Source organism: Pipistrellus hanaki (assembly GCF_964339955.1).
Source record: "Pipistrellus hanaki genome assembly, chromosome: 15".
Classification (NCBI taxonomy): Eukaryota; Metazoa; Chordata; class Mammalia; order Chiroptera; family Vespertilionidae; genus Pipistrellus; species Pipistrellus hanaki.
The window spans coordinates 20,494,194-20,521,063 of NC_140517.1; the positions used below are offsets into that span (position 1 = coordinate 20,494,194).

Genomic DNA, 26,870 nt, shown 5'->3' on the forward strand with positions numbered 1-26,870 from the left:
TCAGTCTCCACATCTGTCAAGAGGGGATAACAGTAGTCCTACCTTACAGGTGTGTCTTGAGGATAAACTGAGTTAATGGCTGTCAAGCACTAGCCCCACCCTATGCAGATGGTGGCACAGGGGTTGTCACCATGGCCTCTCTGAGCTCTCAAGACTCACCCCTGCCCAAACTTGCTTCTGGCTGCTGGTGTAGAGTCGGACCACAGCCTACAGTGGGTTCTATGACCTGCTTGAGCACCACTCCGCCTGCTTACGAGGAGGCTTACCAGCGCGACACCCAGGATCTGGGGGAAGGTGTACGAGGAGCAGCCGGCAGGCGTGAGGCGGATGGTGGCATAGGGGGTCTGAAACCAGGCCTTCTCGCTGGCCCACACGATGTCGCAGAGGGGCAGGATGGAGGCACCCAGGCCCAGGGCGGGCCCGTTGATTGCCACCACGATGGGCTTCTTAAACTGGATAAAGGCCTTCACAAAGTCCCTGGGGAAAAGAGAAGACCCTCTTTAACAGGTGGCCAGGCTTGCTGAGATCATGTGACGCCCTTGATTGTAGTGAGGCTGAAATAGCTTCCCCAGGTGCAGTGAAGCACCTGTAGGTCCTCAGAGAAGAGCAGGTGCCAGGCCAGGGTCTCATTCTCCCAGACGCTGGGCCACTGAGCTGCAGTCACAGGCATGCCACCCTCTGAGGTTGGTGCCAGTTTCCCAGAGGGGACCTAATGGGTGACCACTTGTCAGGGTCTGCCCACATGGCCCTAGGTCATGCCCATTGAGCTAACACTGCCCTTCTACTCCCTACACACTGACAAAAAACTGTACATATCCCTAGAAAGACAATCTGAATGTTAATATACAGAACCAGAACCGAACCAAAGAGAGGGTGTTACAAAGAGGCATATTTGAACTCAAGGAGAGAAGGAATGATCCAACAGCACTGGCTGAAGGTAGTGAGGTGTGAACTCCTCATTATCGGAAATAGCCTTGGCTCGATGATAACTTTAGGTGAAATTATAGAGAGAATTCAAGCTTTGAATGGTGGGCATGGGTAGGGATTGATGACATCTAAGATGTCTTTCAATTCCAGGAAAAATTGTAAATTACCTAAAGGGATGCCAGATTCTCAAGGGTGGTTCTAGAATGCTGACAAGGGTCTATGAGTTAGGGTGACCAAAATTGAGGAAAGATGCTGGACTCCCCTGAGGGCATGAGGCATCTGGAATAATGGCTACAGGATTAGGCAACATTTTATCTCCATGACCTTCTGCATTGAGCAAGGGTACAGCCTGCATCTTTATCCATTATGCAGAGCCACCCGAAATAACTTCTATTTCCTTTACCTTAGACACTTTTTGCCTCCCTGCTACTGGCTATATAAGATCTATAAAATTTTAATATTCAATCTGACATGGAAGAAAGATCCAAGGTGTCTAGAAAATCTGCATCCTTCATTATTCTCTGGTGATACATTGGAAACTACCAAGAATTCACAAGAATAAAATTCCAACTTCCAACTGTGACCTTGGTCTACCTCTGCTTAGGTCTCCAGGTTCATGTTGTGTCTATGCACCCCTGCTCTCTGTGCATGAGCTACACAGCCCTTCTGAGAGTTCTTGGAAAATAGCATTATCGCAATTTGCAATTATCTTAATCACTTGCTTGCTTGTTTTTAAATTCTCCTCCCCTACAGCTCCCTATGAAAATCTATAGGTCTGCTTTGTGCACTGCTTGGTTTCATACAATAATATTGATATTAACACTCAATAAATAGCTGTTGAATAGATACAGGATTCTCCCAGAATGAGAGCAAAGACTACAGATGTGTGGCAATAACATACTATTTCTTCACCAGACTTTATCCCCCCTACTTCCCCTTCCTTCTTCTTCCTGAATCTACTGCTAGAACACATTTCCCAGCCTCCCTTGAAAGTGGCTGTGGCCAAGTAACCTAGTGCTGGCCAAAGGAATGTGAGTGGAAACCATATACGCACTTCTAAGCCTGGTTTGTGGAAACCTCTCACCATGCAATCCTCCCAGTCCTTTTCATCTTGATGGGCATGGCAATCTTATTGAGCAATAAGATAGAGGGAGTCTGGGTTCCTGAGTCATCACTTTGAGGTAAGCCATGGGCTCATCAGTAACATCTATTTTAGGTTCACATATAGTAGAAGTAAATTTCTATCACAAACTAGCCATCGTTTATATTTGGGTTTATTTGTTACAGCAGCTAATACTTAACTAATACAAATGTAAATCTGATTCATCCCTGATCAATGGTTACCACCCTCCCCAATTCTTATCAAAATATGTGGTTACAATCATTATATGTTGGGATTTAATTCAATTGTGAGAGACTTCTTAATATTCTGCTGGGGTTGGGGGTGCCTTATGACCCATATGTCTTCATGAAAGAATGACCCAGGCTTGAGGCATCACATTTCCTGACTCTTGTATGATTCTGTGAGTACATGATGGAGTTATCCCAGCCACTTCTGGCCCCACTGCACCTGACCCCAAAAGGACACTGCCGCAAAGAAGAATGTTGTCACCATGGCCTTCTGATTTCTGGTTTTCCAGGCCCACTTCCTGGCTTGATTTCTCAACCTAATGGTTTCAGTTACTGGTTTTAACAGGTGCTTTTTACCAAATGCAATTTGGAGTCTTCAGGGATATGGGGCTTGTTTACAGGATCCTTGGACCCACAGGGTTTGGGTGATTTTTGACAGACATTCCAATTCCTAAAGACCCTCGCTCAAATATACAGGATCCTAGATCTCAGAGTGGGAAGGACTTCAAGAGTCATCGAGACAAATATTCCACTTGGTACAGAATTCTCCCCACATCATCTGGCCTCTGTTGGACACTTTCAAACAAGAGGGTCCTTCCCTATCAAGACGTCTTCCTATTGTGACTTCATGTGGTCTCTCTATACTTGCATTCTCTCTGCTCCATCATCCACATGACAGTCCTTCAGGAATTCAGCTCTACTCTCACGACCTTCCAGAAGCTTTCCCTTCCAGACCCCAGAGCCTTTTACTCTTTGGTTTCCAACCTGAGCTCCATGCAGGGGCATCAAGGACCCCAGAGAAGGGCTAAGGGATTAAATGTAAATGGCTCCCACTGACCTCAAGCAGTTCATTTCCTTGACATAAAAAGATGATGCACAGACCATCTCCCCATCCTTCTCCTCTCACCTCAAGCAGATCTCTATCACAAGGGCCCGGAGGGTGTAGAAGCCAGATAGAAAACAGGATATTGCATTACAGACGCTGCTCAGATATCTGATTCTGGATGGCGGGGCTGCGCTAGGGAGATGACTCCCCGCCTTCCCCAGCAGCCATGTCTGCCACGCTTACCCTGGCTCTTGAAGCTTCCTCCACTCAACCTGAGTCCTGTGGCTTTTGCTTGCCTGAGCTGCTGGGCTGTTCAGAGGCAGCAGAAGGAGCAAAAACTTTGGGATCTGAAAAACTTGCAGTCAAGTCTCAAATGTGCTCGTAAGTGGAGTGAGATCTTGGATGAGTTACACAGTCTCTGCAGCCTCATTTTCTTACTAGGAAGATGGGAAAGCCACTGGTGTATCCCCACAGGCCATATGAGAATTGCATGAGGCATCCACCCAGGGCACCGGCACAGTGCCTGACACAGAGGCACCCGTGATCGCTGCAGCTCTCATTCCACATTCAGTTGTCTGTGAGCCACCTTCTGGTATAAAGGAGACTCAGAAGCAAAATTCTGCTCACAGGGGTGTCTGGATTTTACCAGGAGCAACTAGCATTGCTTTTGTGAACAAAGTTATTCATTCCTTTTAACCAGAGCCACAGGGTGAAGCCCTCCCTCTGCTGGTCCAGGGACTGTGAGCTCCTGATGTACGGGACACTTTGGGAGCCCACTCCATCGTTAGACTCAGGCTTAGCTAAAACTGGGAATAATGTGAAAATAATTCTTTACACCTCTTCCAAGTACTTATTATGTGCAGGGACAGGCCAAGTATTGCATGTGGGTCGTCTGATCACTCTTTGTCCTAGCACCCCGCCAGCAGGCCACCGCACCACCTGTGAGGAGTTCAGGTGTGGGCAGCCTCTTTCAAGATGGGGCAGACGGCTTTGTTTGGGGCTTGGGGAGAGGCTTCTGCAGAATGGATCACCCCAGCTCCCCCACATCGGCTAGTTCATGCAGCAAACATCCACAGAGTGAGCGCAGTGCACCAGGTCGTGTGGAGGAGCACCGCTGGGGGAGCGATGGCTGTGGCCGTGTGGCATGCTCAGGATCCTGCAGGTCAGCGCAGCCCAGCACATGCACGTCCCAGGAGAACTGCGAGGCATCTCAATAGGTTATAGGTTCCATGGCTAAAATATGTCTCAGCAACGTTCTTTCCCAAGACACTTCTCTGGTTAATATGCCTGGGAAGTCTGTGTGAGCGGTGACAGAACGTCTAGCGTGGCCCAAACTCAGTTAAGACAGTGCCCTTTGCTCACGATGCTCCTCTGGAAACCTGAAGATCGTTCTCTGGGAAATGTTTCTCTGCACATCGTGGCCCCAATTCTGGAGTGTGGCTGTTGGAGGGAGCACTGCAAAGTCAGCGGAGCTGGGCCTCCCTGGAGGGGTGTGGTGGTGAATAGCAAGTCATGGTCACTTTCTGACCCAGGGACACCCTTCTCTACTAGGCATACGGTTTGCACCTCACCTGTCCCTTCTTGAGACTCTCACCCTCCCTGTCCCTTCCATCACCTTCCTCTTCACCTTCTTCTCTTACAGCCAACTTTCTTCTCTTGCATAAAAATAGGGACCTTTTTGTTTCTACAACTTTTAGTGCTCTCAGTCTCTGGTGCTCTCAGATTACCATCTTGGTTGGGATGGGGCACATTCGAAACACAGAGGGAACTTTAAAACCAAAGCTATGCTGGCCCTACCCCATACTCATTAACTCAGAATCTCCTGGGGGTGCTGCCAAGCAGCTGGGTTTTGAAAAGCTCCCTGGGGAGTCTCTGTGCTGCTGGGGCTGAGAACCTGTGGCCTAGGGGACACCCCATTCCCCATCCCTCCCTCGTCCCTGGCGGCTCATGAATTTCGAGCTTCTGCTCCCTTTGACACACTGGGAAGAATTCCCACGGCCCTCTCTCCCTCCACTCTGCCTAAGAGAAACTCACCTTCCCGATGAGAAGGCAAATGTTTTAATGCCACTGGCTACCTTTCTTCAGTGGTGAGCTAATGTGCTCGGCATCTCCTCAAAATTGGGACCTCTAGAAATCAGCTAATGCCTCCATAGAAATTCATAAACCAGACCAGTGGTTGGCAAACTCATTAGTCAACGGAGCCAAAATCAACGAAAACGGTTGAAATTTCTTTTGGCCCTAAACTGACTTCTGCGCATGGGCCACAGAGTTTCAATCACACCCGCACGTGGTATTTTGTAGAAGAGCCACACTCAAGGGGCCAAAGAGTCGCATGTGGCTCCTGAGCCGTGGTTTGCCAACCACTGAACCAGATGAAGGCTACGGCCAAGGTGCTCCTAAGCTATAGAGATGGGCACCCCATCTCCAATGGTCCCATAAATGAGGAAGGAGGCTTACTAGGAACCTGCTGCTCCCCTGCCGCCTGACAGGAGCAGAGAACAAACCACCGTGGCCATGGCCAGGGCTGTCTGCACCCAGAGAGCCTGAGAGCTGCATGAAACCACATGCTTTTTCAAATAACATCATTGGGATTTCCGTGTCTCTTTTGGGGGAGACAGGAGTTCTGCAGCAGGAAGCACACAGGTGTTTGGAGCATAGATTCCAGTGAGTGCATCACCGTGACTGGGACTCAGAACCCCACGTGCGTGTGAGGCCATCCCCGTGCCATCTCTTGGAGACTCTGCATACCCTGAAAGCTCCCACAGCCTCATGGGAATCAGCCTCCGTGTGACGATGTCACCACACAGTGAGGCTGGAGGGTCCAGAAAATCCCTAACCTGTAGCCCAAGGCTCCCTGACAGCCTGCGGAATAAGTGTTCCTTCTCAAGAGACCAAGGCAGCATTACTGAACTGTGACTCCTGTCTGAGGTGAGCAGTGAGTGAGGGTGCACTCCGGCAGACCTTGCTGGAAATCACAGGAGCTCACCTGCTTTTGATAAATCTCTAAAGAAGGGGGACATAACTGCCCGTTAGTGTCCCAAAAGAGATACTGACTGTGGGGATCAGATATCACCCAAAGGCAACAAGAGAGAGGAAAATACTCCCCACACCGCCCAGGGAACCCATCCATCCTCCTCCCCAGAACAGAAATGCCCAGAAAGTCAAAGATTTCACCCTCAGACAGAGGGCAGGAGAAGTGTGGATAATGATGGGCATTACCAGACGCTGGACTGAATATAAGAAAATAAAATATTTGGGGGATCAAAAGAATAAAGTGCAATCTTATGGAGTAAAAGCATCCCTAATTTGGGCAGGAAAATATGGGACATCTAATCAAACTCCCAAATTTCATATAAACAACAAGTATTTTTTTACTGTAAGTATATGCCAAACGTTGCATGGGACATACTTATGCTAAAAACAACAACATCATTATTTGTTGTTTGAAGAGTTTAACTGAGCAGCCTGTATTTTTGTGTGCTCAATTTGGCAATCCTAGGAGGGGGCCCTAGTGTCCGAACAGGAGCAGAGCTCACCTGATGGATTCTGCAATGCGGGTGCTCTCCTTTCGCCGGTCACTGGACAACCGGCCAATCAGGTAGGAGTAATCCAGGCCGCTGCAGAACACGCTGCCCACCGCACTGAGGAGCAGCAGCTTGCTGTCATCTGTGGCTGCGTTGCAGAGGGCTCGCCGGACCTCCTTCATGATCTGTGGGCAGAAAAGGATTTGTGGAGATGTTAAGTGTCTGTCTGGAAGCCAGGGCAGAGGTGAGTAAATCTGCTCTGTCTGAGCAGGGAGCCTCCCCTGATTTTGAGCCATATCCAGATGTCGCAAAGAAACAGCAAAATCAGAGCTCCCCTTCACCCTCCTTGAAGCAGGCACAGAAGGCTATGGAGGAGGCAGAGGGGTCACTGGCTGCAGACTTGGAAGCCTGGCTTGGAGTCCTTTACTCCCTGGTAACTCTGCAAATCTTCCAGCATTTGCTTGGTTAGCCCTTTTCAAGGCGAGGGGGGAAATTCCTGCTCACAGTAGGTGAGCTATGTAAGCCATCTCTAAAAAGCCAAATTAATTCTATACTCTTGCTCATCCTTAATTCAACAAAGACCCTTACGCAGCTTATGGATAAGAAGTGGGCTTTGCCATCAGACCCATAAAATGTTCAAGGTACCAAAAAATAGCCATCCAACATAAATTTTGTATCTAGCTCAACTATCATTCAAAAGCAAGGGTAAAGAGTAGGCATTTTCAATAAGAGAATGTTTACCACACTTAGACTCTCACTGAAAGAACTAAAAAAGGATGCACTTCAAGAAGAAAATTATATTCAGAAAAGAAAAAAAAAGCCACAAAACCTGACATTTAAGGAACAAAGCCACCAAAGAAACTGGTGAATATGTTAATAAATCAATATAAGAACTGATGATAAAAATCACCATACTAATAATGACTAATGGGAGGTGCACAAGGTAGATCTATGGTCCTGAACACTAATATTGTGTCAGATGAGAGAAGGGGTGACCAGAGTTAGAGCATACCTAAGTTATGTATCTGGTAATGATTACATTTAGGTTTTACTATGTGAACATAACTCATGGATAACTTCTTTAAAGTACATAAAGAAAGCTCAATCACTCAATCCAACAGAAGTTATGAGAAAAGAAAAAATAAGCTCAGAAAGGGTATGGTAAGAGAAAACAAGGTATGCACTTACCTGGGTAAAGCTGAGAGTGCCTTGGGGGAGACAATAAGTAAATAGGCTTTTATTTTATTTTAAAAATTTTTATTGATTTTTAGAAAGAGGGAAAGGGAAAGGGAGAGAAAGAAACATCTGTGTGAGAGAACATTGCCTCCTATCAGGGACCAAGCCCACAACCCAGGTATGTGCCCTGACTGGGAATTGAACCAACAACCTTTCAGAACATGGGATGACACCCAATCAACTGAGCCACACCAACCAGGCTTAAAGAATCATTATTGATTATTCAATAGGCATAATCATAGGATACAATGTTGAAATGTTCTGAAAGTATTGTGGGTTTTTTTTTAAATATACTTTTTAGGGAGCCCCCATTTGTTAAGCACTTAGAGGTATCAGTGTAATTTCCACATGATATTTTATTCCAAACAGAAATCCTGGAAGAAAGAGAATGGCATCCCGATTTTGCAGGCAGAGCAAGGAAAACTCGGAGAAGTGAGGTTGTCCAAGGTCACCAGTAACAGGCAGAACCACGATGCAAATTTCACCCCAACACTCCTTCTCTTTCTACTGCTCCACACTGTAGGGTGACTTAAATAAACGGATGGATTTGAGTGAATAACACAGCTAGACGTCCGTCTGAATCCGCATCTGCCGGCCTATGCGTGCTCCGTGAGAGGGACGGAGAAGCACTTTCCACTCTCACAGGGTGTAAGCCACAGGAACCCATTTTGAACATCAAAAAATGTAACAGGCCACTCTCTGTGGGTCTTTTCATGTATCTGCCTCCAAAAGCAGACAGTCTGACCCACACGTGAACCTGCTGTAAGGCGTGATTCTACTCATGGCCCAGAGAGTAGTCTCTCTCTGAGGTCACACTTGCTTGTCAATTAGTAAAAACACAAAATCAAACGCAGCAGCCACCTCCTTTGTGAATTAAATGGAAAGCAAATTTGAGTTTTGTTGATGCAACAAATGTACAAACTACATTTCTTAATTTTTAAAAAAAAAATTGTGTCTGGTGAGTATACTATCTATGCCGTTGCCTGTCTCATGTTGATAATCCAATTTGGACGGGTGGCTGAGGACCTTCTTGAAGGACCTGAGTTTTATAATGTAACCGGCTTGTTTAAAGTAAACTGTGTTAAACGCATCACCCTCCTTTACCTTCTTACACAGAATACACTGCCGCTGTCACTACTCGGTGGCCACTTGCTGGCCTGGATCAGACCGGTCCCCTCAGGGGATCCTGGGTTTGCCTCTAGAACGAACGCTCCCAGAGCTCTCTACATATTAAAGCCCTAAATCTGTTTGTGAGAATTATTTCCCTGACACTCGCTCCTGCTGTCGGTGTCCACTAGAGAAAGCATCCTCCTCCCCTGCTACTTCTAGCTTCTGACCTGCCGTGGGTTGGAACCAGATAATCAAAGGCTTCCGAAGGGGTGTGAGGTGGGAGGAGATCAGGGTCCCCCTCTCCACTTCATCTTTACTTGCTGAGCTCAGTCACCCAGGGCCACCTCCACTGCAGCCACCCTCCTGAAGGCCTTCCCAAGTACCCAAGTAAAGGCACCCTCTTCCTTCTCCTGACAGCCCAGGTATTTAAACTCCCCACTCTGACGCTCTCCCTTGTCCCATGTGTGCATCCTTAGCGAATCCTGCCTCCTACCTAATTCCAATCCCTGTGTGGGCAGCCTCAGTGATGGCCCTCGGTGATCCCTTCCTCTGGTATTCACGCCCCTGTGCAATCCCCAGCCCTGGCGTGTAGACCGGACCCAGTGACTCACTCCCAGCCACGAGAATACAGCAGAGTAATGGGATGTCCCTTTCACAAGAAGATTTGGATACAAAGAGACTAGAGGTTGTCCTGGCTCTCTTCTCCCGCTGACTCCCTTTCTTCGAGCTCTCAGTCTGAGGGAAGCAAGTAGCCAGCTAGTGAGTAGCGCATGGAGCAGTTACTCATAGTTCACGTGGAGTAGCCACATACCAAGGCACTGATGTCTCTGGCCAGTGAGGATCTGAAAGGGAAAGCTTGGAAGTGGATCCTCCTCTGTTGAGCCATTGGGTGAGGCTGCAGCCCCAGCCAACACCTTGACAGCAGGCTTATGAGAGACCCTGAGCCAGAAGCATTAGCTAAGCCAAGACTGGATTCCTGACCCATAGAAACTATGAGATAATAAATGTTTGTTGTCTTAAGATGCTAAGTTTAGGGCACTTTAACCCTTGTAACACCTAGTCCAGAAATTTGCACATACTAGGATTTAATAAATATTTATTAAATTGAACGAATGCCACAGTACCCAACCTTCAAAGAGTTTATAGGCTAATGGGTGGAATGAGACATTTAGCAAATTATCACACTATTACATGTATACTAAAAGCTGCAATAAGTTCTGGTAGGCAGGGGTGCACAGTGCTAGGAAAGCATATAAAAGGCCTGATCCGGTCAGGGAGGTGAGGGAAGACTCTCTGGCAGAAGTGATGGCTGGGCTGAGATCTGAATGAAGAGCAAAGGTCTGCTAAGTTAGAAGGAAAATAAAAAATTTTTGGTCAGAAAGACAAGTATATACAAAGGTTCTGGGTCAGATGTGGGCATGGAAAAAGGCCAGAGTAACTGGAATGCAAGAGGAGAGAAGAGTGATGTGTGATAAGAGATGGAGCTGAAGAGATGAGCAGGGTCAGAATGCATCACTCCCCCTAGGCCACATGACAGTTTTTGATTCTTAACAATAGAAAGTGTATCTTGATTAGATTAGCTCTTCAACTGATCACTCTGCCTACCCTGTGGTGAATGGATTAAAAGGCAGGACACGTGAAAGGGGGAAGATTGTTACCAGTTTATTATAATAGTCCAGAAGAGACAGCCTAGTGGTCTGAACTATAAGGGTTATGAAGGAAATTGAGAGGAAACACATTTGAGAGCTATTCAAGATACTCAAGTTAACAGGCCTTGGGGATGTTGTGGATATGGGGGGAGGGAAGGATGATCAAGAGGGCCAAGGGTTGACTCCCACATGTCAGGTGTGCCCCTTGATGCTGGTGTGTGTCTCTGAGCACTGGAGAAAACCAGGAATTGAGTGAGGGCTTGGGGTCCTCTCCTAATGGGGAAGCTGATGAGCTTTGAATCTCTAAGACGTTGGGCAATCTAAGTTGCTGGCTCTTTCCTTAAAGAGCATTCCATTATTTTCCTGGTTCTTTGCTTTATTCCAAAGAGGAGAATTATTACAACATACCCACTGACCTCAGAATCTAGTTAACAAACCTAGTAATGTATGAATTTTTGCCCATGAGGCCACTGTCAATTAGAAAAAGGAATTCAATTATGACCATGAAGGTGGCCCTCCCAGTTCCTCCAAGAGTGAGCAAGACTGAGTCTGCTGGTGGCCATTAAATGGCTTCTGTTCCCTCTTAACAATGACAGGAACACCCATCGAATACCTCCTATGTGCCAGGTACTCTGTGAGCCTCTTTGCAGACAAGCAGGACACTGTATAACTTCTAAAGGTGAGGGAGCTCAGGGAGGCAAAGTAACTTCCTAAGGTAACAGACGTGGTGAGTTGGTGCAGGCAGGACTAGACTCCAAAGTCCGCATTCCTCCACTAACACCACCTCTTCATTTCAACAGGACCTTTCTCTCGGGACTACTTTACCAGTTGCCGGTTTATCCATAGTCAATCCACACAGTTGTGGAGCAGCTATAAACAACAGATCAATGTGTTGTTGTTTTTCTCCATTTTTCTGCCATTCTGTTACCAACAGACACCAATTGGAGATGGACCTCTAATTAACTAAGCCCACAGGAGGTAAGAACCGATGCACCTTACATCAGTTAGAGGCAACACATTTTCCATGATGAGTAACAGTTCACACACAAGGCTGCTCCAAGGAGCCAGGATGAACTGGGAGACTTCACACTCACTCGATTAATCGAAGGAAAATGCTGTGTCTTTTAAAGCATGCTTTTAAAAAGCAGTGAAGTAGAAAAAAAATCCAAGAATTGGTCTCAGTTGGATGCTTTATGATGAGCTTAAAAATAACAAGGTTTGCAGGTGTATAAACTTGTACAGAGCAGCCTTCGAGGTAAGCCATGATCTGGACTTCTCTGAAGCTGACACAAAGGTCTGCTCAGCACAAAACCCCCAGATGGTTCCTGAAGGTGGAGGAGGGAGAGAGCCCAGAACATCATGCTTAAAAGAGGGGCAACAAGCAGCTACGAAACCCACAAACTGCACAGATTTTAGCTACATCCTTTTCTTACACTTGTCATCATTCCTGAGGGTCACACCCACAATCCCATAAAACAGCCCTAGTCTATGATAGGACATGTGATTGCAAGGTCAAGGATTTAGCAATTCCCACACCACCCAACCTGGGCCTTCCTAAGTGTACTGGATACACTGGGCCAGTGGTCGGCAAACTCATTAGTCAACAGAGCCAAATATTAACAGTACAACGACTGAAATTTCTTTTGAGAGCCACATTTTTTAAACTTCTAATGCCACTTCTTCAAAAGAGACTCGCCTAGGCCATGATATTTTGTGGAAGAGCCACACTCAAGAAGCCAAAGAGCCACATGTGGCTCGAGAGCCACAGTTTGCCAACAACTGACCTCAGATGTCAGAATAAATAGCATTAAAAAAGTTACCTAGAAAAAATAAATTGAACTTCATCACAATTTCATAACTTGTATGTCCAAGGACACTATATACAGAATCAAATTAAAAGCCACAGAATGGGTGGGAATACTTTCAAATCATATACCAGATAAGGTTATAGTATCTAGAATACAGTATAAAGAACAATAAAGACACAATAATAAAAAACACCAATTTTTTTTTAAAAAGTATTGAAGTGAAGGCTTGAGAAGGGGTAGGAGCTACATGGAGGGGATAAAGGAGAGAATGGGGGACATCTGTAATAGTGTCGAGATAAAAAAAACTTAAAAGACAAATAAAAATAAAAATAGGAAAAGGATTGGAATAGAAATTCTCCAAAGAAGACAGACAAATGGCCAATAAACACATGAAAAGATTCCCATTAGAAAAATGCAAATTAAAATCATGAGATACCACCTCACAACTAATAAAACCTAATTACCTAGCATGACTAATAAAAAAGATACAATAGCCCTAGCCAATGTGACTCAGTGGTTTGAGCATAGACCTGTGCACTGAAGGGTCATGGGTTCAATTCCTGATCAAGGGCATATATCTGGGTTGCAGGCTCAATCCCTGGCTCTGGTTGGGGCAAGTGTCAGAGGCAACCAATCAATGTCTCTCACATCAATGTTTCTCTCTCTCTTTTTCTCTCCCTCCCTCTAGAAATCAATGGAAAAAAATATCCTCAGGTGAGGATTCACAACAATAAAAAGATACAATAACAATGTAAGGGAAGATGTGGAGAAATTAGAAGTACAAGTGTCAGGGAGGATGTGGGGAAATTAGAATCCTCACACACTGATGGTATAAATGTAAAACGGTGAGTACCTGTGGAAAAGTTTGGCAATTCCTCTGAAAGATAAACTTAGTTACCTTATCACTCAGCAATTCCACAATTAGCAACATACGCAAGAAAACTAAAAACATATGTCCAGCCCCAACCGGTTTGGCTCAGTGGATAGAGCATCAGCCTGCAGACTGAAAGGTCAGCGGCATGTACCTTGGTTGCAGGCATCCCTAGTAGGAGGTATGCAGGAGGCAGCTGATGGATGTTTCTCTCTCATCGATGTTTCTAACGCTCTATCCCTCTCCCTTCCTCACTGTAAAAAATCAATAAAATATATTTAAGAAATTAAAAAAAACAAAAAACGTATGTTCATACAAAAACGTGTATATAATTGTTCACAGTGATATTATTCATAATTGTCAAAGTGGAACCAACACAAATCTCCTTCCGCTAAAGAACTAATTCACTACATAGAAAATATCCATTCCATGAATATTTTCATGTGAAGCCCTGGAACACTCTGCAACACGGGCAAACCGTGAAAACGTGATGCTGAGTGAAAGCCTGTCGTGGAAGGCCACCTACTATATGATCCATTTCTCTGAAATGCCCAGAACAGGCAAATCTACAGAGACAGGAAGTAGACCAGTGGTTGCCAGGGGCTGCGGGGAGAGAGAATGCGAGTGATTGCTAATGAGTACGGGGTTTCCATTTGGGTGACGGAAATATTCTGTAATTAGTGGTGATGGTTGTGCAATTTTGTCAATATATTAAAAAATATCACTGAATTGTTCATTTTAAAAGGGTGAAATTTATGGTATATGAATTATATGTCAAAAAATGTAAGTGAGCTGAGTAAATATCATTCCATCTGCAACAATGAAATTGGACTTGCTTATTATAATGCATCCTGAGGTCTCTAAGTTCTGACCAGCTGACTGAATCTCTCCATTTACCAGTGTCTTCATCTGTAAAATGGGACAATAACGTTACCTTGTCAGAAAGATCAAATGGAAAATGCACAAAAGTGATTAGCAAATTGTGGCCTGCCATCAAGTGTCTGTGTGCATGCTGGCTACTTCCATCAGACGCCCCCTAAAAGAACAGAGAGAAGCCAGCACCCCAATCTGATGGATGAGAGGCCCTTCCCAGCCTGCCCCTCCCCTCTGGTCCTGACCCCTCACCTCGGGGGTCAGCGCGTTGTTGTCTGAGGTCTGACTGGACAGCAGGATGTGCGTGAACCCCTCTTCCTTCCGCACGACAATGTCCCGAAACCGACAGTTGCTTTCGTTCTGGCGGACGCTGTACCTGAGCCTCTTGTCAAAGACGTAGTCCTTCTCCGTGTCCAGCTTCCTCTTCACCGAGCTGTGCATGTTTAATCCCCCGTTGGTCAGAGCAGAGCCTTCCAAAATCAGATAAACCAAGTGAGACACTAAGACGGGGACCATCGTGCAAGAGCAAGCTCAGAGCTCATTCAGACTGTCACTGGAAGGGTCGGATGTGGCTGGGACCCCCAAGCAGCCTCTGTTCTGGGTGGGGTAGGACCTGGGCCACACTTGCTGTATCTCCAAATTCAGAAGAGGATAAGAGAGGGCTCTCTGAGAAGGACCCCATGTGACCCTTGATTCTCCTCTCCCACACACAGGCCTGCTTCTTCTTGGACGCCTTTTAGCAAAAAGGAATCACTGCACAGAAACCAGTTTGGCTCAGTGGATAGAATGTCAGTCTGCAAACTGAAGGGTCCCAGGTTCGATTCTGGTCAAGGGCATGTACATTGGTTGCGGGCACATCCCCAGTGTGGGGTGTGCAGGAGGCAGCTGGTCCATATTTCTCTCTCATCGATGTTTCTAGCTCTCTATCCCTCTCTCCTCCTCTCTGTAAAAAATCAATAAAATATATTTTTTAAAAAAGAAGTTAAAAAAAAAAAGGAATCACTGCTTTGAAAGTATACAGTCACAAGACAAAAGACTTGTAGCTCTATTTGTAACCGTCAAAGATTGGGAGCAACCAATATGTCCTTTCCCAGGTGCGTGGATAAACAAGCAATGGTCCATTCATACAATGGGATATCATTCTACAATAAAACCAAGTTAGCTACCAAGACACAAAAATACAGGAACGAATCTTAAATGCAGACTAAGTTAAAGAAGCTAGTCTGAAAAGGCTACACATTGCCTGAATCCAATTATATAACATTCCAGAAGAGGCAGAGTGTAGAAACTGTGAAAAGGTCAGTGGTTGCCAGGAGTTCGGGTGGAATGAGAAGGGGTGGATAGGTGAAGCTCACGGGATTTCTTTTAGGGCAGTGAAACTATTCTGTATGACACCATAATGGTGAATATGAGACATTACATATTTGTTGAATCCCAAAGAACTTTATAGTACAGACAGTGTACCTTACAGTATGCAAATTTTTTTTTAAAAAAATGAAGAAACTGGGAGATTCCCAGGATGGAATGCAGCATGTGATCAAAGAATGTAACTGTTTTACAAAGGTAGGAACCAACCTTGATGAAATGGATGGGGAAAGGTGCTGACCTAGGGAATGAGAGGAATCTGTAGAAAGTACAGGCGAAATAACCTGTACAGAAGTGTATATTCTAATTGACAAAGCTGATTCCCACGGGAGTAGGTGGGAGTTAAAATTTTTGATACCATGATACATGTGTGCTGGAAATGAACAGCTAAGTAGACAGTGAGGCAGACGACAGGGACAAGTTTTCTCACTGACAGAGTGAGACTTACAGATAACCAAGGGAAGGAGGTTAGAATGATCCATGTGACGACGGATTTGAATTGAAGACATCAACGGGAGCTCAAATTTATTAGCTTAACACAGTTACAGAAGACTACATACAGAAATATTTACAGATAAGTGTATGTACACAGGTTAATATATACGCATGCATTTCCTTGTTCTGTCGGCTGAGAGAATCAATGACATGCCAATAGCAGTAAGCACACCCAGGGCCCAGATCTCCGTTTCTGATACCGTTCTCAAGAAAAGGAACCAAGGCTCCCTGGAGAAATGGCTGATTCTAGGAAACACATCAGATAGGCTTGTCATGGCTGAGAGAAAGGAAGCACTAATTTTTTTTAATTACCTTACAATGATGGGGTTTCCTAAAAGGACACAGGGCAATTAAAGAGCTCATGGTGGCCAAGGATGGGGCAAGTTGAGCAACAAAATCAAGTAGTATTGCATTATAACTGAAAGGGTAAAACCAAGATCCACATGTCCACATGGATATAAATAAATGATGAAATGAGTAATAAATGGGAGAGAAGAGACAATTCTCCCATGCACAAGAACTCGAGAGTCTGTGCAGACACTCTGCCTTCAAGGGGGAGGAGCATAGCATCACACTCCCTAAGTGTGGGCTGCACTCAGTGACTCCTTCCAAATAGCACAATATGGAAAGTTGGGGGGGGGGGGGGTTGCAGGGAGGTGAGTAACTGACAGTGGAGAACCCTGATGGACAGTTGAAGAAGCCAAGGCCACCTCAGCCAGATGATCGGGGTCAACATCCACAGTGATAAATCAAGGTGACAGCATGTACCCTTGATTATGAGGGGAAGAGAGTGGCACTTCACCTGTGTGGTCTTCCTCTCAGTAACCCACATCGTGAGGTCAATGTCAAACAAATGCAGATTGAGGGGCATTCAACAAAGTACCTAATCAGTACACTTCAAAGCTGTGAAGGAAAATCTGAACTGGGCCATGATGACTAGAAAACCAGGAAAGTCTGAGAAACGGGCATAGCCAGGAGAGACCAAAGGAGATTTGAGGATGAAAGTAATGTGGGATCTAAGAAAACCTGACTGATTTATGGACTTTAGTTAATAATAATGCATCAATACTGGTTCATCAAACTGTAACAAATGTACCGCACAAATGCAAGATATTAATAATAGGGGAGGCTGAGTGTGGGTATATAGAAACTCTTTGTATCAGCTTCCAAATTTCTCTGTAAACCTGAACCAGTTTAAAAAGTGAAGTTTATTTGCCCTGGCCAGCGTTGCCCAGTGGCCAGAGTGTTGGCCCACGCACTGAAGAGTCAAGGGTTTGATTCCTGGTCAAGGGCATGTACCTGGGTTACAGGTTCAATCCCCAGCCCGGTTGGGGCACATGTGGGAGGCAACCAAGTGATGTGTCTCTCTCACACATCTACATTTCTCTCTCTCTCTCTCTCTCTCTCTCTCTCTCTCTCTCTCTCTCTCTCTCTCTAGCAATAGGAAAAAAATATTCTTGGGTGAGGATTAACAACAAGAGGGGAAGTATATTATAATGAACACATTTCAACAGTAAGTTAATAAAAAAATTTTTTAAACCACAACACGCTTCTCGGGTGATTCCGAAATGCAGGCAAGTTTGTTGTGGCCCAGTAGTTCTTACACTTGAGCAGGCATCAGGACCCCCCCTCCCCCCAGAGAAAACCCAGACTGCTGGGCGCACCCCACGGGGCTGCCATCACTCCCAAGACCAGGCTCTGAGAAGCAGGGTCCAGACAACCCAGGTATCCTCCTTAGCAGGTGGTTCCCCACCCCCAGGCGTGAGAAGTCTCCCTCAAGCCCTAGACTTGCACAGTGACGAAGGCCTGAAAATCTTGAGTTCAGCATTTCTGCGGAAGGCACGGGATGGAGCCTCACCTCAAAAACAACCTCACTAGGCTGCAGTGATGTGGGAGGAAGCCTACAAGGAAACTAAGAGAAGGATTTACTCAGTGCTAAGCATTACTGGATCTTTCGTTTCATTTTTGGCAAGGAAGGGAACAAAGTCACGATGGAGACAGCAATGCTGCATCCCAACCAGGAGCTGGTCCCCTGAGGCCAAGCCTGGCCCTCCTGGAAAATTACTGTGGACAGAACGGACTTGTCCTGGCTGCTTATCCTCAGAGAGCAGGACCGAATGACACACATATTTAAAGGACCCATGATATAAGTAAACAAGGAATAAGTGGTAGCTTTGGTTTTCTAGTCATCATAGCTCGGGTCAACATAAAAGTACCGTATTTTAATAATCCTCTCTCTCCAGCAACACGGTAAGCATTTTGAGGGCAGGGCCACTGTCACACACACGCAGGCCAGCATATCACCTGTCCACGGGAATGTTCATTGGCCTCTGGAGCTCTGGGTCCGCCTCTGGGTGGCCTCAGATCCTTAACTAGCATTGGGGGTCCTGGGAGCTCAAGAACCCAGCCAAAGGCAGAGACCAGGAAGGGCTTCACCCGACCCCTCCCTGGGAATGCTGCCCCCCCGCCCCTGGTGAGCACCCAGCCTGGAAGGGGCACAGAGGCAGCAGTGCCTGTGTCCTCCCCGCTGCCCCGAAGCTGCCTAGTCTGGTACTTTTCCATCACTCGAAGCCACTGGGCTTTATCAACCACCACAACGCCGGCAAAGTGATTCAATGAACTCTGGAAAGTAAACTTGAGCACTTAATGAAAAGGCTTGTGTAAAGGGAGCTGTGTCTTCAGGGTAACCTCAAAACCTTCAGCTCCTCGGAGGGGCTTCCTAATTGGGGATTGCCACAGTTTCTGCAGAGGCCCAGGTGGATCCGGATCCACAGGGTGCTCCTGGCGGGGAGAGGTGAGCGCATTACAGACTGGGGAGAAGTCAGAACCTCAGGGCGCTGGTACACTGATGCTTTCCAGGGCTGGGAAGGATCTGAATAAAATCCTCCTGCACACCAACCAAACTGAGGTGCTAATGAACAATTACATCACGGAGGAGGGTTAGCTGTGTTGAGCTCTATATATTGTCTCTAAGTTTCTCAGCAGTCTGATGAAATCACCATGGCGAGTCCATTTTGCAGATAAGGAAAAGTGAATAATGTGCTGGAAGCCACAGAAGTAAAGCCAGGGTAGGAGACAGCTCTCTCGTTGGATTCATTCATTCACTCAAAATCTATTATTTCCTCCCTATGGGCTATCACAGAGATCAGCAAACTCATTAGTCAACAGAGCCAAATATCAACAGTACAACGATTGAAATTTCTTTTGAGAGCCAAAATTTTTAAATTTAAACTTCTTCTAGCGCCACTTCTTCAGAATAGACTCGCCCAGGCTGTGGTATTTTGTGGAAGAGCCACACTCAAGGGGCCAAAAAGCCACGTGTGGCTCGAGAGCCGAGGTTTGCTGACCACTGGTATCATACTAGATGATGGATGTCCAAAAAAGTAACTGAAAAAATAAGACCCCTACCCCAAGAGCCTGCTTGGTGGGGGCGGTGAAAAGTAAAAAAGCCAATTAATACTGCATTAGGTCCTGTTTCTGACTGTAAGTGGCTACTACGGGTCCTGTGTTTTAGGAGACCCAGAGGAAAGTCATCCCAGAGCCCAACAAACTAACTTCAAACAGAGCTGCCCTCAAGCCTCTCCCCTTCTGGGACACTGAACCTTCGAAAAGACTGCAGCATGGCAGGGAAAACGCCATGGGAAATAGAGCATTCCAGAAGCATGGAAGTCTAGGACTTTGCAGCCAGACAGCGTAAGAAGCCCAACCCTACATTTGCTAACTGGGAGAAGCTATGAAGAAGTCACATGAGCTTCTTGAGCATCCGTGTCCTTGATTATTAGATGGGGTCAATAGTACCTGCTTTTCAGGGTTGTTGAGATATTTCAATTAAAGAACTGATAGGGGATTTGACAGGTGCCCAGCTCATCCCAGGCACTCTGTAAGTGTTGGCTGAAGGACACTTCACAAAAGAGGAATTAACTGGTGAGTCCTCGAAGCCTGACATGCCTGTTCCCAGACCACACCCTCCCACTAAGCCTGAGGCACAGACCCAGGCCAGGCGATGGGGCTTTCCAGGCACAGGAAACTGACCGCCCTGCTGAGCTGGAAATGAGGGTGAACCCAGTGACAGGCCAGCATTCAGGCCTCCCCATTCCCTCTCATAAGCTGAAAGGTGGTGGCTCAATATCCACTCAGTGCCCCCCACTTCCCGCATGTGGAATGGCAGGAACCATTCCTGCCTCACAGAATTGTTGTAAAGTAAAAGGAATGATGTGCGCTGCACTTCTGGAACATAGGAAACCCTCCATCATGCTCCCTTCTTCCTTCTATTTCCTTCGAACCTTCTCACATGCCTTCCTTCAGAATACAAAGGGCAATCTGCCTTTAAGAAGGCTAAAAAATAATAATAAAAAAGAAGGCCCCATAACATCAGACTCTGACACAGACCCTCTGCTCCAAATACACAGGTAAATACTAGGCTCACCAACAAGATCAGTCTGTGTGTATGAGAGGGAGAACATCAACACAAAGTAGGAAGTGAGGCTGAGAGTGGGAATGGTGGGCAGGGAGTAGATTCAGGGGCAGCAGAGAGCATATTTCCCATGAAAGATGGCAGAGGGGACCCAGGCCCCTGGCCAAGCACAAGGGAGTGGCATGAGGCCCTGCCATAAAAACACAACCACAAGACCAAACAGGTGCTGCCCAAGGCTGAGGCTTTACCTGGGCCAGGTGAAGGTAAACACAACTATTAGAGAGAAAGAGAGAGGGAAAAGAAGAGAAAGCAAAGAAAAACAAAACACTTCCTTCTTGAAATGAGCCTGTACTCCAAAATTCCAAAACACGAAGCTATCTAATGCTTAGAAATCTAGCCCACAAAATCAACACTTGTGACATGAAATATTCCAAATAAAATAAAATGAATATCATAAAACAATCTGACAAGGACCATAAAACAGGAATGTTTAGAATGATCAAACTGATAGATGTAAGGAAAACATTAATTTAAGATAAATAAGAAATTCTCAAACAAATTCAGACAGAAAGAAGAGGGTAAGGTAAAGAATTAATTAAAAACCAAGCAAATGGAGCAAAAAAATATTTGCATATCACACATAGAAGATAAAGATCCCCAAATTGTAAAAGTATAAACACTGAAGACAAAAGGACCAAAATGTCCTCCAAGAAAAAATGAACAGACATTCTTATTAAACATTAAAAAAAATTTCAGCCCTAGCTGGCTTGGCTCAGTGGATAGAGTGTCAGCCTATGGACTGAAAGGTCCTAGATTCAATTCCTGTCAAGGGCATGTACCTTGGTTGCAGGCACATCCCCAGTAGGGAGTGTGCAGGAGGCAACTGATCGTTGCTTCTCTCTCATCGATGTTTCTAACTCTCTCTTCTTCTCCCTTCCTCTCTGTAAAAAATCAATACAATATTTTTTAAAAAAGGTTTCAACTTGACTCAATAATGCAAATTAAAAATCATAAGAAAGGAAATAAAGATTAAAACTATACTGAGATACAATTTTACCTACCAACTTGGCAAAAATTCAAAATCTTGACACAATACTCATCTAGAGAGGATGTGGGGAGTCAGGCATTCTCTTAATTGCCGGTGGAAGGCAAAATGGTACAACTGCTAAGGAAGGAAATTTGGCAATATTTAACAAAACTGCTATGCACTTATTCTCAACCCGGCAATCCCACTTCTAGAATTTTAACATGATAATATGCTTCTAACAGTATAAAATATATATGTGCATAATTTACACTGCAAAATATGGGAGGAGGAGAAGTAAGGAGGTGATCAAAAGAATAACCAGTCAAAAGGACACAGAGGCAGCTCCAAGGGGCTCCTACTAGCAAACTCTGTGATAATTTGAACATAAAAATAAATAAGGGCAGTAAATGGATCATAAACTGTTGCATAAAATAAGAATCTTCAAGTCTGCAATGATCATAGATGAGATGACAGACAGACTGACAAATGATGGATGGATAAGTGAGAGCAATATCATATTAAGTATTTCAGTGAAGATGAATAACGCTAATCTTCAGACAGTATCAGACAAACCCAAAGTGAGGAACACTTTGTAAAATAACTGGCTTGTAATCTTCAAAAATGTCAGAGTCATTAAAGACAATGAAAGACTGAAAAATGGTTCCAGATTAAAGGAGACTAGAGACATGACAACTAAAGTGATCACAGGATTCTGGACTGAACTCCATATTGGAGGGGAATATTATCTAAAGGACATTATTGAGATAATAGAAAAAATTGAACTATGGACCACAGATGAAATAAAAGTATTCATCAATGCTAATTTCTTGAAGTTCAGTTCAGTACTATGTTGAGTTATGAGAATATTCTTTTTCTTAGAAAAAGTATTAAGGGGTAAAGATGTATGACATACACAATCTACACTCAAATGGTTAAGAAAACAATAACCTGTATAATCAAAAAGATCAAAAAGAGAATAATCATTTGTCTGATAATTTGTATATAAAATATGAGTGTCTATATATGTATATTTCACACACATGTACATATGCACATACCAGAAAAAGGAGCAAACATGGCATAATGTTAAAAACTGGTAGATCTTTAAAGGATTTCTTTACAATGATTTCTGTAAACTTTAAATTATTTCAAAGCAAAAGGTGAAATAGATTTAAAAACAAATATTCTGCAAATAAGAGTCAAATTAAAATTCAATACAAGGGATAATTCTAGGAAAGGCATGTTTGAAGAGGTAACAGCTTGAATATTTTCCAGTACTTATAAAAAAAGACAGGTTCTTAGCTTGAAAAGAGCACTTTGAGCATGAAGCAGGATAAAAGGTAAATGATAATAAAACTGCACAATGTCATGGGGGGGAAAAGATCTTAAAATATAGCATTGAGAGAGAAAAATATCTAAAAGAAATGACAGACTAATAGCAAAAGCAATAACAAAGTGCTAAAAAATGAACTATCATCAAAATGCTGAGAGAAAATAACTATAAAATTATTCAACCAAAAATGTCATACCCAACTAAAATAGAATTTAAAAGTCTAAGTAAATGGGCATTTTCAGATATCCCACCACTATGAGAATTTACTGCAGCCTTTAAAAGAGTGATAAAGAAAAAAACTTTAGCAAATCAAAAAATTAATTCACAGGAAGACAAGATAAAAGAAAAAATAATTTTTACAAATTTAGTAAATATAATTACTGGCCGCAAAAAAAATAATAAAAATAACGTTTGGTGCTTAAACAACATTGGGAAGACAAAACAAATTCAAGATGTACAGAGAGTAGTTTAAGTAAAAAAGAGTCCTTCTTCCTATATTTAATAGTAGGATATCATATTTATTAGAAAAAATTACAGTTAAGTATGTATGCTAAAAGTTAAGAATAAAAATAAAATCTATACCCAGTTTCCAAAACAGCTCAGGGAGAGGGAATATATAAAACATATCAACTCATTAAAAAGTATAAAAAGGTCAGGGGATAGGGATGGGAGAGGGACCAGGGAAATAGAATGATTAAAATAAAATGCAAAATAGGAGAGAAAAACGAAAATAGTATATTAATTAATCATTAATCTGAATAGATTAAACTCATTTATTAAAGGATAGAGATGTAAGACTGTACAAAATAATAAAGGATCCAGGTGTGTTGAAGATTCCCTAAGGAGAGATTCTTAAAGACAGAAAAAGGCATCTTAACTCAGGCAGTAGGGGAAAGACACCAGCCCAATGCACCAAGAAATGGCAGAATGACTCCAAAATTGTTAAGAAATGGTATATGGCTGTCAATGTACAGCAAGAAAAGCTGTGTCAGGAAATACACTGCAGTTGGTAGGATACACAAGCACAAAAACAAACCTGTTATCTAAAAGACAAGGGGAAGCTGCCCTGAGACTAGGAGGGCAGAAGGTAAATGGCTGAAGGAGGCCACAGAGGACTGGACAGACAAGGGACAATTCACAGGACACTTCTGCCATGCAACCTCAGTTTCAGGAGACACGGCCATTCTACACAGGGTTCAGAGTCCGTGCTCATGTACCACCAAGAACATGTCACACCCCCAGGCACAGAAGAGGATCAAGCTCCCTCTGGTCAGGGAAGGAGGGAGAAAAAGCTTAGACAGAGGATGCTATCCCCAGTTGAGAGATGTGTTGTCCTGCTGGTTCCACATGCACAAAGTCTTTCTTTTATTATCATGGGCAACTGGGCTAGGAGCCATCTACACATGCCCAGAAGAATCCAAAATGGTGACTTCCAGGGCCGGTACAGCATCAATCTCAAAGTCTTTTCTCTCAATTGCTCACCATAATGCAACAATTCTATTTTGTTGAGTGCTTACTGTGTGATTCACATTGCTTACCTCATTCAACCCTAATAAAAACCCTGTAAGGCACTATTTTATCCCAATTTCACAAAAGAGAAAAGCAAAACTCAAAGTCATGCCACTAGAAAGTGCCAGGGAAAGGTCTACACCAGCAACTCTAAACTTGATGTTAACTTGACTCAAGCATCAAGACTCTGAAACCTAACCCGGTCTCAGGCCATCCCCCTGGTGTTGGCCCGGAGGGATCTTTTGCTTTTCTTCCCAAGATCCCAAACTTTGCAAAAAAGAATGAAAGAAAATTTAGTCATTACACCTGGCTCTGGTGTCACATGATACTGTTACCAAGCCATGCTCATCTCCCAGCATTATCATCATCTATACACCTGCTCAATGCCCCCACTAGACGGTGGGCTCTTTGGGGACAAGACTGAGAGTTATTCATTTTTGTGTCAGAAGCACTGAGCTCAGTGCCCAGAAGATAGAAACTACTCAACACACCGTTCATCAAGTGAATAAATAGGCGAATAACAAATGGAGGAAACTGCCATGACTGGAATGACTCAGTTGGCTGAGCACTGTCCTCTGCGCCAAAAGGTCACCAGTTCAATTCCCAGTCAGAGCACATGCCCAGGTTTTGGGTTCTGTCCCTGGTCAGGGTGTGTGTGGAAGGCAACTGATCGATGTTTCTCTCCTTCCCCCTTCCTTTCTCTCTCAAATCAATAAAATAATTTTTTTTTATTGCAACACATACTATATACAACTTTATTGTACTTTGTACCAACCTCATAATTAACTCTCCTGAGGATGGCCATTCTGTATTCATTTTTCAATGTGTTGATCACACTTCCAAACCTCTGTATTGGTTCTATGTATGAAAACACTGGTTTTCTAAATCAGGTTGACCTCACACTTAGATGATGCTGTTCTCATATCACACCTGGCCCTCCTGCCTCACAACAACTGAGTGAGATCTCACCTCTTAAAAGATGCCCTAGGAGAGAACACAGTGTGAGTGCTATGAAGTTTCCTTCCCTTGAGAAGAAAATAGTAACACCTTTGGTGGTTTAAGCTATTAGAACACAAAGGGGAGAAGTCAAGATCCCAGAAATATTCTCTCTCCTGGAACACTCTTCCTCTCTTGCCCTCATCCTCACTGCAGCTCCACTGTTACCTGCTTAGGAATTCCTCCAGAACAGCTCACCCCTCTTCTCGTGGCTATTTGTACATCCTTCTCTTTTAACAGCCTTTACACTACAAGTAACCATTCTGCAGGATAATTATCTTGCAAATCCTGACATACCTTTTCTCACATGTCTGACTCCCTCCTCACCCTCAAGACAGATTCTTAAAAGCAGGGGCTATGTTGGTCATTCCTCTATCTTCAGAAACAGTGCAGCCAAGCACACAGAAGGGGCTCCGTCACTGCTGAATAAATAAGTGAACAGATAGACAAATAAGTGCTATATGTATAATGGAGGGCCTGCAGAGGTTCCTACCTCCTCGCCAGAAAAAGGCCACGTGAGAGAGAGGAGCTGGAAAGCAGGGTAAGGAAAGTGCAGTGAGTAGGCTCCTACTCATGAAAAGACCCATGAAAAGACCCCATGAAAATACCAAGAGCCAGGTGCTTCCCTTCCTGTCCATTCTCCTCAGCTTCCCAGTCCTGATCTCTGTCTTAGGAAGCAGATAGAATTCACAGGCAGAAGTGGGGACTGGGACCACCCTGAGGGTTGGGTGAAGGGCGAGCTTAAAAAAAGCAAGAGAAGATCCATGGGGGTTAGGGTTTTCCAGCTGCAGTTCTTAGAAGAGAGAGTGGTATTTCTTGTGCCTGAGAACCTTTCCCTAGTCTGTGGTTGACTCACCAAAGATCCCTAAAGCATGGCCAACCATTCTGGGGGTATACCAAGAGGGGAAGTGAGAGGATGAAAAGTTTATATGTCAAGACCATTTTTCTGGCCTGGCTGGTGTGGCTCAGTGATTGAGTGATGACTCATTAACCAGGAGGCTACAGTTCCATTCCCTGTAAGGGCACATGCCCAGGTTGTGAGCTCAATCCCCAGTGGGGGCTGGGGGGAGGCATGCAGGAGGCAGCCGATCAATGATTCTCTCTCACCATTGATGTTTCTTTCTATCTCTATCTCTCCCCCTCTCCCTTCCTCTCTCTGAAATCAGTTAAAAAAAACATATTTTAAAAACAAGGCCCTTTTTCTATCTCAGCATATCAGATTCAACAGCTGGGACAGCAGCTCCTTTCAATAGGGTTAGCTGGGTGGTCAGGATCTTTAGAGGTGGGAAAAGGGAATAGAAGTTGGAGAAAAAACAGCAGTCACTCCACCTACTTATGTCATGAGAGTTCAAAGTGCCTAACCTGCACCTGAACTCTGTGCTTCATGGCTTCTCATTGTCCAGACCTTAACTGTCACCGTATACGAATCCCTGATCTTGGGGCTGAATTCATCAACAAAGCTCAAATTTGCAGGTAGTTTTTTAAAATCTTACTTAGCCATGTTAGCCATCATCTAGCATGTTATAATTATGCCTCCTGAGATAATTCACACACTAC

The 26,870-nt window shown here is 44.5% G+C and overlaps 1 protein-coding gene across 1 annotated transcript in view; it reads right to left on the reverse strand.

Moving 5' to 3' along the window:
- CDYL2 (chromodomain Y like 2) overlaps positions 1–26,870 on the reverse strand; it is a 150,736-nt gene that overhangs the window by 14,467 nt on the left and 109,399 nt on the right. Inside the window, exons 3-5 of the mRNA XM_084905121.1 lie at positions 14,427–14,644; positions 6,640–6,812; positions 267–477 (exon numbers count right to left, since the gene is read on the reverse strand). Of these exons, the coding sequence (XP_084761247.1) occupies positions 267–477; positions 6,640–6,812; positions 14,427–14,644 (602 nt within the window). The remainder of the gene's footprint in view (positions 1–266; positions 478–6,639; positions 6,813–14,426; positions 14,645–26,870) is intronic.